At 55.0% G+C, this 14,270-nt stretch overlaps 1 protein-coding gene across 5 annotated transcripts; it reads left to right on the plus strand.

Moving 5' to 3' along the window:
• Window positions 1-231: 231 nt before the first annotated feature.
• CASTOR1 (cytosolic arginine sensor for mTORC1 subunit 1) lies at window positions 232-13,816 on the plus strand. 5 transcript variants are annotated; one of them, XM_049866491.1, is made up of 9 exons: window positions 232-463; window positions 1,074-1,144; window positions 2,237-2,430; window positions 2,510-2,642; window positions 2,869-2,992; window positions 3,418-3,531; window positions 3,692-3,774; window positions 3,858-3,952; window positions 4,101-13,816. In XM_049866491.1, exons 1-9 carry the CDS (start codon window positions 351-353, stop codon window positions 4,167-4,169), a joined length of 996 nt encoding a protein of 331 aa, XP_049722448.1. In that variant the 5' UTR covers window positions 232-350; the 3' UTR covers window positions 4,170-13,816. The 5 variants fall into 5 exon arrangements, 3 of the variants coding, with proteins under 3 accessions (XP_049722448.1, XP_049722449.1, XP_049722447.1); XR_007514950.1 differs by lacking the exon at window positions 232-463 and having other exon boundaries at window positions 555-1,144; window positions 4,101-10,354; window positions 10,460-13,816; XR_007514951.1 differs by lacking the exon at window positions 232-463 and having other exon boundaries at window positions 555-1,144; window positions 4,101-5,614; window positions 6,637-13,816.
• The last annotated feature ends 454 nt before the right edge of the window (window positions 13,817-14,270 follow it).

Genomic DNA, 14,270 nt, shown 5'->3' on the forward strand with positions numbered 1-14,270 from the left:
GAGTCCTGCGGAAAGGGCGGGGCCTGGAGGGCGCGGAGCGGGTAGGGTCAGCCGGAGATCCAAGAGCTACTGCCGAAGGCGCGGGGCCCGCCGAGGTCCGGAAGGAGCGAGGTGAAGCCCCGTCATTCGGGGGGGCGTGGCCACCCCGGAGAGGCAGCGCGGGCAGCGGGGCGAGGCCGTCGGGGTGCAGGACGGGGCGGGGCGGGGCGGGGCTGGGACGGTCCACGGAGTAGTGGGCGGTGTGGACGCGTCCGCGCAACTGCTCCTTTAAACCCGGGCGCCGCCCGCCGTCCCGCCTCCCGCGCGGCCTGGGTCTGGTTAGCCGCGGGGTCCGCTCAGCGCGGGTCGCGATGGAGCTGCACATCCTAGAACACCGGGTGCGGGTCCTGAGCCTCGCCCGCCCCGGCCTTTGGCTCTACACTCACCCGCTCATCAAGCTGCTCTTCCTGCCCCGCCGCAGTCGGTGCGCTCCTGGGTTCGGGGGTTCAGATGGGGTTGGGAGCTCTGCTGTCACTCCCGGCCAGGGTAGGGGGATAAGGGTCGCTGCGGGGCGGGCTGGAGCGGGTGGGGAGGACGCTCCTCCTCCGGCCGCCGTCAGGCCTGAACCTACGGTCCCCGGGACCGCCACCTATCCGACACCGCGAGGCTCGGGTCCCAGGGCCAGTCGGGGTGCAAACAGCATAGAGTGGGCAATGCTTAACTCCAAGTGCTGCCAGATGGGTGGATTCCTTCCTGGCCACTGCGGGGAGCTTCCAAGCGCCTCCCGTTAGGTCAAAAAGTCCGGCTTGGGGACCCAGGGCCTGAAGCCCTCGGGGCCGTCTCCCGGAATAGGGAAAGACGAATGCGTGAAGAAGCCAGAGCAGGGGTCCAGGGAGGTCGGGAGGCGGAAATCAGTTTGCTATTCGGGAGATGGCGCCCACACCCTCTGCCCCGGGAAGGAAACTAAGGCCGGAGGGGAGCACTGGTCTTAAACCACCTGGCAGACGGGAGGGCGTCCGGCGGGATGTCTGTCCAAGGCAGATGAGCGCAGGGAGCTCTTCACCCCAGGCTGAAGGCGCCCCTCCCCCAACCAGGTGCAAGTTCTTCAGCCTGACAGAGACCCCCGAGGATTACACGCTCATGGTGGACGAGGAGGGCTTCAAAGGTGGGGGCCGGACTAGGAAGCAGGAGCAGGGGAGGGACTCTTCGCGCTGGGGTCCGGTGCTCCAAGAGCTGGGTCATTGAAGGCAGATGGATCTGGGTTTGAATGTGGACCCACTACTCAACTGGCTGTGTGCTCTTGAGCAAGTCATTTTCCCTCTCTGAGCCTGGTTACTGTTATGTAAAATGGTTGTGGTTATGGTTCTGATCTATCAGGGTCCTATGAGTGCTTTATACATGGGGCTGCCTGAGGGGGTTTCTGGAGCTGCTATAAACCCCTAACCGTTACTGCTCCTGGACTTCTCTCCCTGATGCTGGTCACCCGCCCCACCCCCCAGCCTGGGAACCCCAGGAGTTGGAGGGTTGGGGAAAGAATGCAGGAGCGGGCAGCCATCCAGAGCGGGGTCCTAGGGGGCCTCCTGGTTGTGCTGGGTGATCAGCAACCACCCAGGCTTGGCCCCCGCTGTGGACTGGAAGCCAGCCTGTTCCCTTCCCCAAGCCTTGGAGCTGACTTCTGGCTCCCATTCCTGCCAGCTTGGCCCATCCTCCAGACCTGAAATCTCAGGCCAGCCAACTGGCAATTGGCCCATCCATCCCCCACTGCTCTGCTTCGGGCCTTAGTTTCCCTGTTTGTACTGCAGGGAAGTCTGGGTTGGCCAGGGGGAAGGACATCCCCAGCCAACCTGATGTGCTTGCGCCTCCTGGTGGTGCCAAGTGGTGTAAAGCCTTTGTTAATCCTCAGAACATCCTTTCAGATAGGTATATTGTTGTCCCATTTTACAGATAAGGTAACAGGCTCAAAGGTTAAGTTACTTGTCCCAGGTTACACATTGAGTAAACGGTGAAATTGGGATTTGAGCCCAGGTCTGTCTGGGACACTTCAATTCCTAGCAGGCCAGTCCCTGAAGTGCTTCTCAGTCCTTGCATACATGAGAATCTCAAGAGAAAAACTTGGGGTGGGGGGGGGTCAGCCTCATTCTCCAGACCTCCCAGTACCTTGACAGGGCCCTCTAGGTATGGACGAGGAAACTGAGGCTCAGAGAGGGACAGGGGCCAGCTCTGTGGACCCTGACTGGGCATGTGCCCCTACCCACAGAGCTGCCCCCATCCGAGTACCTGCAAGTGGCTGAGGCCACATGGCTGGTGCTGAACGTCTCATCCCACAGCGGTGCAGCCACAGCAGTGCAGGCCGCCGGGGTTACCAAGATCGCCCGCTCAGTCATCACGCCGCTGGCTGAGCACCACGTGTCGGTGCTGATGCTGTCCACTTACCAGACGGACTTCATCCTGGTGAGTGTCTGCAGGCCCTGGGGCAGGGTGGGCCCGGGTTCCTGGGCACCCACATGATGTGTCTTCTCTCTATGGCCAGGTGCGGGAGCAGGACTTGTCTGTGGTGATCCACACGCTGGCCCAGGAGTTTGACATTTACCGCGAGGTGGGCGGGGAGCCTGTGCCCGTTGCCAGGGATGAGTCCAGCAATGGCTTTCCCCGTGCCCAGCATGGTGAGGGCTGCCCCCTGACACTCAAAACTCGGGCAGGGGATCCTCTTCCCACTGGGGCCTCTTCCCCTCTTCCCTTGTGTGGGCAGGTCTGTGGGCCCAAAGAACCTAGGCCAGTGCCTGGAGAGCGAGACCCCATGCTTGGCCCAGGAGCCTCCCTGACCCACCACTAGGGAGCGCCCTAGCCCATGGCTGTCTGTTTACCAGCCAGCTGGTCCCTCCCAAGCAGGGCCCAGCCCAACGGTGCATCCTGTCCAGAGCCCTCAGAATCGCTTCTGTGTCCTCACCTTGGATCCCGAGACGCTGCCAGCCATTGCCACCACACTCATAGACGTCCTCTTCTACTCACACAGGTGGGCCCCTTGTTTGTTGTTCACTGTGTTCCATCCTACCATCTCCTGCCCGTCCATACGTTCTGCAGCCCTGTGCCCTGTTCTACGTTCCTGACAGTCCCTGACACCCACATGCCTTCCACCAATATTTGAGCAAGGTTGGCTGGAGTCCTCTACGACTGTGTCAGCAGAGCCACCCCAGACCCCTGCCCTAGTCAGGCCCTCTTGCCTCTGGGATCCTATGTCTTTGGCATAACAGGTGGTACTCTATCTGCACAGTCAAGAAGTTGGGGCCTTGGACAGGGGAGCAAAGCGTTCCAGAGAGGGAGGGCCTACCCCGGGTCACCTGGTACCAGCCCCTGCCCCAGGGTTGGGAGGCTGATGGGGAGGAGACGGATGTGGGCTGGGTGCCTGGCACAGCCTCTGAACCTTCTTTCCCTCCCTAGTGCCCCCAAGGAGGCGGCCTCTGGGAGTCCTGAACCCAGCTCCATCCCATTCTTTGCCTTCTCCCTCATTGAGGGCTACATCTCCATCGTCATGGATGCTGAGACACAGAAAAAGTACGTGACCCACCCGTACCTGGAGAGGGCTACAGACCCTAAGCCAGCACAGGGAGGGTGGAGGCAGCATCAGACCCGGAGGCCCTCAGGCTGCTTGCCCCAGAGGCTCATTGTGGGCAGGCGGGTGGGGTGCCCTGCCCACCACCCCCTGCCTCCCCAGGTTCCCCAGTGACCTGCTGCTGACCAGCTCCTCGGGGGAGCTGTGGAGGATGGTGCGCATCGGCGGACAGCCGCTGGGCTTCGGTGAGGGCCGCTCTTGTATGTTGGGGGCTGGGGAGGGTCTGTGGGGGCCAAGTGACTCACTTGTACCCTTCCTCAACCTTCAGACGAGTGTGGGATTGTGGCCCAGATCGCAGGTCCCCTGGCTGCAGCTGACATCTCTGCCTATTACATCAGCACCTTCAACTTTGACCATGCTCTGGTGAGCACAGTGGACTGGGGTGAGAGCTCCTGAAGGGAGACTGGGGCCCAGAAGGGTGCCAGGGGAGCGCAGGAAGTAGTCCCAGCTGGGCCAGCAAGTCAGGGCAGTCCTGCCAGCTTCAGCTCTGACCCCACCCACATGCCCACAGGTACCTGAAGATGGTATTGGCAATGTCATCGAGGTGCTCCAGCGGCGGCAGGAGGCCCTGGGCTCCTGAGCTCCACGGGGGACATGCTTGCCACTTGCCCCCAGGCCTCTGGGGACTTCTCTAAGCTATTTCCTCAAGCTCTGGGACGATACCCGATTCCTGCTGGGGAACCCCTCGTTCCACTCTGTATATGTAAGCTGCTTATGGGCACCAGCTCTCATGTGAACACGTGTGTACACACACACATGGAGTGGGCAGGCGCTGGCTTGACTGCGTGTTTGCCCATGCAGGGAAACACGGTGCTCGGGGGTTCCCCCCAGAAGCCCCCAACCCATCACTCTCTGCACGGCCTCAGTGTTTGCACAGTTCCTGCTTGAGGCCCGAGCCACCTCCCTCAGCCCCCTGGGTCGCTGTGCCTCTGGACAGGGCCCCTGATCTCCGTTCTGCCTCTGGCTGGGTGGCCTTGCCTACCAGGCAAATTCTGACAGTGCCACCCTCCCAGGGCCTCTAAGAGAAGTATTTTTGCATCTCTCTCTTTCTTTTTTTATCAACTTGTTAATAAAAGACTTTGTAGTGACTGGACTGAGCTCTGGTCCTTGGGGGCCACCTGGGTCTGAGTCTCAGCCACAGCTCCTCCTCGGGCCTCTCTGTCCCCACTCAAGGGCCTGGTCTGGGGGCAGGCTGACCTCACCAGACTCGGTTCTTCTGCAGCTCTATGAGCAGTACATGTACTGTTTCCCTGTCCACGCAAGGGCCTGAAGCTTTGAGAAGAGAAGTGACTTGACAGGGTCACACAGTGACCGGAAGTCTCCCATCCAGTGCTGTCTGGTTCCCAAGCTGGGACCTTTCTTCATTCCTTGCTGTTTCAGAAGGTTCTGAACATGGTCAGAGACTCCTGGATGCTCCTGCTTGAGGGTCCCCCATCCTCCTCTGTCCCCTTGGACATGGGTGGCCTACCGAGGATCACCCGAGAGTGCTTCTTCCAGGCTGCTGCCTGCTTTCTTTTGGCCTGCCGCCTGAGTTCTGCTTGGCCCTCACTAACAGCAGTCCTGCTGGAATGGTGGTGGGAGAGAGCCTAGCTGGGGACAAGAGACCTGGGGGTCTACGGTGGGCTTCTCCCTGCTGAGGTGTAGGGCCAGGAAAACAGGACGGGTCTGGAGGCCACCCAAGCCGCCTCTGCCTTCAGTGGCTGTGGGCCTGGGCCGGAGACTCAAACTTGCAGGCCTAGTTTCCTGTCAGCAGAGGGGCTGTCGCCTACGCGGTGAGGTTGAGGTTCCACTGTGTCCTGATGGGGCCCCACAGATGAGCCAGGGAGGTTATCAGGTGCCCTCAGCCCAGACCCGCCTGCGCTGGGGAAGGGAAGAAGGGTGTGACTTCGGCGTACTTGGAGGTCACGGTGGCTCCCCAGAAAAGCCAGAACAGGGGCCAGGCCTCTGGCAGCACGCCCACCTGCCCCTGGGAACTGGGGCCTCGGGCTGCAGATCACAGAAGCCGAGAGCACAGCCCCGGCCTGGGTGAGTCAATGGAGACCTGGGAGACCAGCCCCATCCCCTTGGCCTCAGTTTCCCCTTGTGCATGGAGACCTAGAAGGCAGCTCCATCCCTGGCCCTGGGGAGGGGGCGTTTCCTTGGAGCCTGTCTTAGGGGGCTGGGGAACTCTTGGCTCCTTCTCCTGGATGTGTCTGGGTCCTGGCTGGGGGATGGCCTGGGTATGAGGTGGGACAGGATTCTCAGGGCTGCCTGACCTGCAGCTGGAGAGCCCTGACCCCATGTTGTTCTGGGAGTCTGTCCAGATGCATCTGTCTGTCTGCCTGTGAGTCACTGTCTGGATGTTTCTGTCATCCTGGGTCTCCAGGTGCCTTAAGCCTTGTCTAGGCCCCTCAAACCTGGCCTGGCCTCGGCTAGTTCTTGGGGATGCCCATGTCCCAGTGAGCTGGCCTGATTCAGACCCAGTTGTAGCAGTCAGTGTGTCCACGTGTGTCTGCCCACATATATGAGCATGTCCGTGTGTGGTCCTTGAGGGGAGGGGGGGTCACTGGCCAGCTCTCAGTTTTCAGCAGATTACAGATGGGAAGGCCCTGAGACCTGCCTGGGGTCAGGGCCACAAGGCCTAGGAGGTGCCCCGAGAAGCTCTCAGCTAAGGAGGGGGTACCTTCAGGGAATGTGAAAGTCCTTCTCAGAGACATTTAAGCAGAAATTCAGGGTTTAAAGTTCTTACTGTTATCCCTGCCATGCAGAACCTGTAACATACCTGCCAAGTTGTCCAAAACCTGAGATCTTGGGTCCCATGTAGAGATGGGGGAATACGCCATGTGACCTCCTGATGTATGTTCCTCCCAGCCTGGGATCTCACCTGGTGGAAAGGGCCTGAGTAGGGGACTAGGAGGAGGTGGGGGGCCCGGTTTGCAGCTCTCTGCCATGTGAGCACAGGTAACTGCTTCTTCATTTGGCCTGGTGGCCTCATCTGAACTTGGGCGTGTGGTGCTCTGTTAATTCATGTATTCAATACCCACTATTATTATCCCCATTTTACACAGGTGGAAACGAAGCAGAGAGAGGAAGTGACTGGCCCAAGGACACACAGCTAGGCCTGTAGAACCAGAATTCAAAAAAAGAAGATTAACTGTCCACAGGAACCTGGGAAGTTTCTGGGGAGCTGAACCCTGGGGTTCAGCTGAACCCTGAGGGACAGGGATGATTTTGCAAGATCCTTTGCAATCCCAGCTGTCTGCGTCTGTGGCTGGGTGTCTGCTGCTGGTGGCAACGGGTGTGTGGGCAGGCACGCGAGGCCTGGCCCTGGCTCCTCCCTGACCCCAGCCCGGGCAGGATGGGTGTGTTGGGCAACGTCCGTGGTTTGTGTCTCACTTTCCCAGGCGGGCCCTTGAGCTAGATTTCTGATAGGGCTTCTTGAGCTTCCTTCCCAGGGGCTTGGCCCTGATTCCATGTGGGTTTGTGTACTGCATGGGTGACTGCGCATAGGACTGTGCTTGTGGGCAGTATTGGCCACTGTGCATGTGTCTCTGGCAAGTCTGTTGTGGCAGGAAAGTGTGGGTATGTGATGATGTATGCATGTGTACAAGTGTCACTGTATCCCGGTATGGCTGTGTGATTGTATATACATCGGTGTGGAGAGAGGGGTGTCTGAGTGTACGTGCGTTTGAGTACTTGTGAACATCAGCTGTGTCCCTGCCCACGTTTCTGCTCATGTGCCTATTCCTGTGTGTGTACATGTGAGCATTTTGGAATATGTGTATGTCTGTTTGAGTGTGTGGCTGGGACTGTGTTTGTGTGTGTGTATGTGTCCCCATATGTGCCCGTGTGTGTCTGCCTGTCCGCTTTCCTTCCTTGGACTCACATCCTTCAGGCCTGCACCTGCCGCCTCCCCCAGTCCTAGGCCCAGTCTCAGAAGGACCCGCTTCCCTGCAGTCACCAGTTTCGGAGGGCCGTGCTGGTGCCCTCTATCCCCCACCCCTCTGCCCTCCTGACCAGGCTGTAGCCTTTCCACTTGTCCTCTGACCTCTCTGGTCACTTCCTCTCTGTCCCTCCTTTTGTCTGCAGCCTGAAGCCATCCTGCCCCCTTGGTGTACAGAGCCCTCAGCCTGGGCTTCCTATGGTGACACAGACCACCCCCTCTGGCTCTGTAGCCCCAAGGCTCCTCCCTGGCCTACACCACATACTTCCCAGGGCCCCAGTTCAGCCCATGGCTGTCCTCCCGTGGGCTGCAGTTCCAGCTTCCCTTCTGGCCTCTCTCCCATCGCACTGCACCACCACCACCACCCGCTGCTGTTACATCTTTGACTCCTGGTGACCCCGTGTGTGCAGAGTAGAACTGTGCCCCGTAGGATTTTCAAGGCTGTGACCTTTTTAGAAGCAGATTACTAGGACTTTATTCCAAGGCACCGCTGGGTAGACTCTAACCTCCAACCTTTTTGCTGGCAGCCAAGTGCGTTAACCCCATTTGCACCACCCAGGAATTTCCATTATATTACATCTGCAAATTTGCCCCAGCACTGTCCTAGTGTGTCCCCTCCCTCCCTGATCACCAACCTTTGAGGGCCTCCCTGCTCATGAGTCTGAGCCCACCGTTGAGACCCCTGGCCTGCACCAACTCTCGTGACTGCCCTGCCACTCTGGCCCCTCCCCCTAAGCTTGCTCTCCCCCTAAGCCGGGAGCCCTTCTCTGGACAGCTGCCTTTTTAATTTAAGTAGCCTTTTCTACATGTACCAATAAGAGCCCCCGGAAAAGTGCCATCTGGGCAGTAACAGCAGGAAAGGCCACAGGAAGCCTTCTAACTCTCTTGGCCTCTTGTAGCCTGACTCCCTCTTTTCTAACCCCTTGAGTTTCCTGGGGTCACTGTGTTTTTAAGGTCTGCCTTTTTTTTTTTTTTTAATTGAAGTAAAACTTCCATAACATAAAATTAACTATTTTAAAGTGTATAATTCAGTGGCATTTAGTACATTCATAGTGTTACACAATATCTCTGGTAGCTAGTTGCCAACGTTTTCATCTCCCCGAAAGGAAACCCTGTACCCGTTAGCAGCCACTTCCTATTTCCTCCTGTCCCCAGCCTCTGGCAACCTCCAGTCTCCTTTCTGTCTCTATGGATTTATCTATTCCTGACATTTCATATAAATGGAATAATACACGTCATGCAGTATGTAGCGTTTTACATCTGGCTTCTTTCACTGAGCTTTCAAAGTTCATCCACATTGTGGCATGCATCAGGCCTGCCTTCTCTTTTCTGGCTGCATCATATTTCTTGTATGGATGGACCACCTTTTGTTTATCCATTCATCCGTTGATGGACATTTGGGTTGTTTCCACCTTTGGGCCATGAAGCTCTGTGAGTTGCCCAGAACTTGTGTTTAATGCCATATTGTTCCACTTCTCTTCCTTCCAGCAAGAATTAACCCTTCACGCTCCAATTGTGGGCTGGGCAACCAGGCCCCAGCTGATCCCACCCCATCACCCTTTGCAAAGGCCCTTGAAGAGAGCCGGCTTTGATGGGCTTTCTCCCCTGGGAACAGGAGGATTTCTTTCTTTTTTCCACATTAAAGTAAACACCCAGAGTTCCCTCAGAGCCTCCCCAAGGACAGGAGAGTGAAGAACACAGCTCTTTCACAACCCCTGTCCCAGAAATTTCCTCCAGATTCCCCTGGGGATCAGGGCTGCCTTTCTAGACATTACCGCCAGGACCCTGGCCTTTTCCCATCGTTTTCTCCAGTTACTTCCTCTGTCAAGCAAAGGTTATGACCCTTTGCTGAAGGTTCCAATTTACTGAACTTGGCATTGCTGTAGCAAGTAGAAGTTTCCACCAAACTGTGCCCATCCTCCCTCTCCCCGTGCCCTCCAACTCTCCCGCTCCTGCTAGCACGTCTGTGTAGGACTTGGGACTCCCAGGTGCCGGAAAACCAGCTCAGCTAGGAAAGAGGAGGCTTGCATCCTGTCCCATTAGCTGGGATGTGTCCGTAGTCAGTGCTGGTTTAAGCAAAGTCAGGGGGCTCTTGGAGAGCACTCAGGCCCTGGCTGTGTGGGCCACATTCTTGCCCACTCAGCAGGACCCCTACCCCTGCCTCATGGGGTTGGGACAATGGCCTTCCACAGCTCCAGGCTGGCATCATCCCTGCTCAGAAACCCCAGCCACGAGAGGAAGGCATGCCTCCTCAGTCTGATGTCAGCCCCAGGGAAGGATCCTGATTGGTCCTGCTCGAAACAAAGGTATGGTGCTAGAGCCCAGGCTACCTGGAAGACCAGACCCAGGCTGGGAGCCTACTCCTAGGGCCTGGGGTGAGAGCTGGGTAGCTTGCCAAGTGGGTCTTCCAGGTACTTTCACATATTGTGTATGTGTGTGTGTGTGTTGGTATATGTATTGGAGTGTGTGTGTGTTGGGTGTGTGTGTTGGGTATGTGTGTTGGTGTATATGTTGGAGTGTGTGTGTGTGTTTGTGCTAGGGTATGTGCATGTGTTTGGGGTGTGTGTTGGTGTATTATTACAGTGTGTGTGTGTTTATTCACTCTTGAAAATCTAGATATAAAAAGAGTATTCAGAGCAAATTCACTTGATGGTAAGCCCCATCTTTCTTGCTGATTTTCTCCTTGCACCAAGCCGGGTGCCCTCACCTGTACACCACTGTGGGCATTTAAATGATGGTTGAATGAAGAAGTGAAAAGCCACCCTAAAGTATTTTGTTGGTTTTGCAATACGTAGGACCATATCCTCCAGTGGAAACTGTCCTTTTTCTGTGAGGCTGTCAAGGTATAGTTTACATGGTATTTATTCTGAAATGAATTCTATAAAAAAAGATGAGAAATGTCTTTACTTTGTGCATATGTGTGGTTTTTTTTTTTTTTTGTTTTCCAGGAAAATGTTGAAATCTGCCTGGAGTGGGTAAAAGAGCAAATTCTGAATTCGTTTTAAAAATATTGTCATGAAGGAAAAGTCAGCATCTTTAAAACCGAGACTTCCCAGAAACAGGATCAGATGTTCTGGTGTATCGTGAGTGATATAGTTTGAGTTACTTCAGGGGAGGGGGCCGAGACAGTGGATGGAAAAGGCTGGAGAGAACCTGCTCCCACCCAGCAATGAGGTGGGCCCACACCTCTAGAGGCCTGGCCGCAGGTGCACCAGGTGTAGGCCGGGAACATGCCGGGGTCCTCCAGCCAGGGGCTGAAACTCACCTTCCCTGGGCTTTTGCAGATGGCCGCTTGTGTCTGTTCCTTCACTCATCCAGTCAGCAAGGATTTCTTCAGCACCTTCTATATCCCAGGCCTCTGTGCTCTGGACAAGCGATGGACAGCCACAGCCACGGTGGGGAGACAGTCCTCAGTTATAAAAATGTACAGCTCTGGAGAATGCTACAAAGAGGGGCACCCAGGACTCTGGGAGGGCATGGGACACTCAGCCTGGAGTGGAGGGTGATCTTCCCTGTAGAGATGGAGCTTGGACTGCACTTTGGTGCCCGAGTGGCAGTTAAGTGGGTGGAGTGTTCAAGGCGATGGGACCATCATGTGCAAAGGCCCCGAGGCGAGCCTTGGCTCCTGTGAGGGACTGAGGAAGGTCAGAGAAGGTAGTGGGTGAGAAAGGTGTGGACGAGTCTGAGGAGAAGGCAGGGGCCACACCACAAAGACCAGGTGGTCAAAGTAATGGCTCTGGCCTTACCTGAACAGCAGTGGAAAGCCAGGGAAGTATTTTAGGCAAGGGAGTGGGACTATGGGACCAGGCTGTGTTGTCCAGGCCCCTCTGGAGAGGCTGCGATGGTAGCAAAGCCCAGAGGGGAGGAAGGAGGCTCAGGGTCCCTCTCTCCTTCCCCTCCTCCCTCCTTGACCAGTTCCCGCTGCACTGCCTTTCTCTAAACTTGTCTTGTGCTGGGCCCTGCTTCCAGGTGGCTCATGCAGGTCCCTCCACATGGGATCGATGGCATTTCTTTTCTCCATCTTTGCTGATAAAACCAGCCTTGTCTTTCCAGACCTGCAGAAATACTGACCTCCTCTTGTAGTTTCCTAAGGCAACTGTAATAAAATACTAAAAACCGGGAGGCTTATAAGAACAGGAATTTATTGTCTCACAGTTCTGGAGGCTATAAGTCCACAATGATGTGCCCACCAGGACATGTTCCCTCCCAAGTCTCTAGGGGATGATCTTTCCTTGTCTCTCCCAGCTTCTGATAAACCCCAGTGTTCCTTGGATCACAGCTGCAGCGCAACTCCATTGTCTGTCTCTGTCCTTCTGTGTCTCTTCTCTTTTGTAAGCACAGCAGTCATGTAGGATTAGGACCTGCCCTACTCCGGTATTACCTCGTACTAACTTAATGGATAACATCTTCCAAGACCCTGTTTCCAAGCAAGGATATGTTCACAGGTATTGCGGATTAAGACATCAACATGTTTTGGAGGGACCCAATCACAGCCTTAGAGGCAGGTACCTCCCTGCAGCCAGCCTCCCACTGTGGGAGTGGACGTCCCCTCCCCTGTAACAGCAGTTCATTTTCACTTTTGTTGACCCACGTGGTGGCATGTTCTGGGTGATCCTCTGGGCATACAGCGTGCTGATCAAATCTCATGGGCTCTTGGAGGGCTGCTTGGGCCCAACCTGCCTCTGTATCCTCCCAATTGCATGCTCTTCAGCAAATGACTCTGTCTCATCGGCCTCAGTTTCCCCACCTACAGGACAGATAACTACATATGCCCCACCAGGTGGCTGGGGGGATTTATTGAGATGGTGACCCTTGTAAAATGCTTAGAACTGGGCCTGGCATGCAGAAGGCTCCGGAAACACTGGGCAGACAGCACGTGCCTGGGGCACCAAAAATTGTTTTTGGCAAGAATGTGATGTTTCAAAATAGGCATCGTATGCTGTCATCATGAGGAAAGTCAAGACTCATTTGGACTTCCTTTTTCTCATTTTATGTTTGGTGCTGTTTTTATTTCGAGTAGTGTTGCAGTGATTATTGCTGAGGCGGACCTTGTCTGGTTCTGGGGTCAGAACTTTCTATGGCCATCTTGTGCATCCCCTCATCTCACAGACAAGGACCCTGGGCTCTGAGAGGGTGGGGGTAGGCGTTGTTCCAGGCCAGCCAGCAGACAGCAGGCCAGGTCAGCACCTCGTCTCCTGTCCCCCAGGTTGGCGTGCTATGGTCATCCCACCTCAAAGTAGATGTGTCAGCCCCTGCCTGCCTTTCCTGTGGCAGAGCCTGGTCTGAGGTCCTGGGGCTGGCATGAGGTGGACAGTGAGGCTGACTGAACAGAACTGAGTTCTCTCTCTACTCTTCGCTTCTGGAATGGTGTTCAGGTTCCTGCAAGGGGGGCCAGTTACCCATGTGGTGGGACCACGGGGCTCAGTGTAGCACGTGGAGCACATGACATTCTACACCTGTGGAAACGCCAGGTCCCAGAAGACGTCTGTGTGGGGCCAAACTCACTGCCACGTGGGTTGTGGGATCCCCCTGATAGGGTGCCCTTGCCCCGACCTTACAGGTTTATGTAATACTGCCTTTCCCAATTGCCCTCAAAGTTACCCTGTGACATAAGCAACTGTGTGCCTCCGTCTGCCCCAGTGGCTGGCGGGTAGTAGTCACCGAGCGCCAGCAACGGGCCAGGGACTTGGCTGCAATATCACATTGCACTTCCCTGGCGGTCCTGCAGGTAGCTTTTGCCACTGCATTTTTTTTTTTTTTAAGTAATTTATCCGATTTTTTGTTGTTGTTGAACATATACACAGCAGAACATACACCAATTAAACAATTTCTACACGTATAATTCAGTGGCATTGATTACATTCTTCAAGTTGTGCAACCATGCTCACCCTTTTTTCCCAATTTTTCCTCCGCCATTAACATGCACTTACCGCTAAGCTTCCTGTCTAACCTTTGGGGTTGCTGTTGTTAATTTGATCACACACAGATAGTTCTTTACAGAGTACAGTGCTCAAGACTGCATTTTTAAATTGAGATATAATTCACACACAATGAAGGCCACCACTTTATATAATTCAGCAGCTTTTAGTCTATTCACAGTGTTGTGCAATGACCACCTGTATCTAGCTCCAAAACATTTTATCACCCCTAAAGGAGACCCTGTACCATTAGCAGCCACTCCCCGTTCTCTCCTTCCCCAACCCCTGGCAACCGCTCTACTTTCTGTCTCTGTGGATTTGCCAATTCTAGATATTTCATTTAAAGGAATCGTACAACATGTGGCCTTTTGTATCTGGTTTCTTTCACTGAGCACGATGTTTTTCAACTTCTGTTGTAGCATATATCAATGCTTCACTCTGTTTTATGTGGTTATACCACATTTTGTTTATCCATGCATCAGTTGATGGGTATTTATCTTGTTTCCACTGTTTGGCTATTGTGAAATGTGCCATATGAACATTTCTGTACAAGTTTTTTGCATGGCTTATGCTTTTAATTCTCTTAGGTGTATATCTAGGAGCACAATTTCTGGATCATGTGGTAATTCTGCTCTATGCTGTATGGTATTCTGGAAATTATAGTTTCCTTTACCAAAGGACATCGTGTTTGGGTAAAGTAGAAAACCAACTGACTCCGACTCATGGCGACCCCATGAGTGTCAGGGTGGAAACTGTACTCCAGGGTTTTCAATGGCTGCTTTTTTAAAAGTAGGTCACCAGGCCTTTCAACCAAGGCCCTCTGGGTGTACTTGACCCTTCA

The sequence above is a fragment of the Elephas maximus genome, chromosome 22 (genome assembly GCF_024166365.1).
Source record: "Elephas maximus indicus isolate mEleMax1 chromosome 22, mEleMax1 primary haplotype, whole genome shotgun sequence".
Taxonomy (NCBI): Eukaryota; Metazoa; Chordata; class Mammalia; order Proboscidea; family Elephantidae; genus Elephas; species Elephas maximus.

Coding starts and splice junctions, on each gene's coding strand:
- CASTOR1 (XM_049866490.1), top strand. CDS start 910: ATGGCGCCCACACCCTCTGCCCCGGGAAGGAAACTAAGGCCGGAGGGG. Junction 2,643..2,868: donor CTTTCCCCGTGCCCAGCATG/GTGAGGGCTGCC, acceptor CCTCCCAAGCAG/GGCCCAGCCCAACGGTGCAT. Junction 3,775..3,857: donor CGGACAGCCGCTGGGCTTCG/GTGAGGGCCGCT, acceptor CTCAACCTTCAG/ACGAGTGTGGGATTGTGGCC.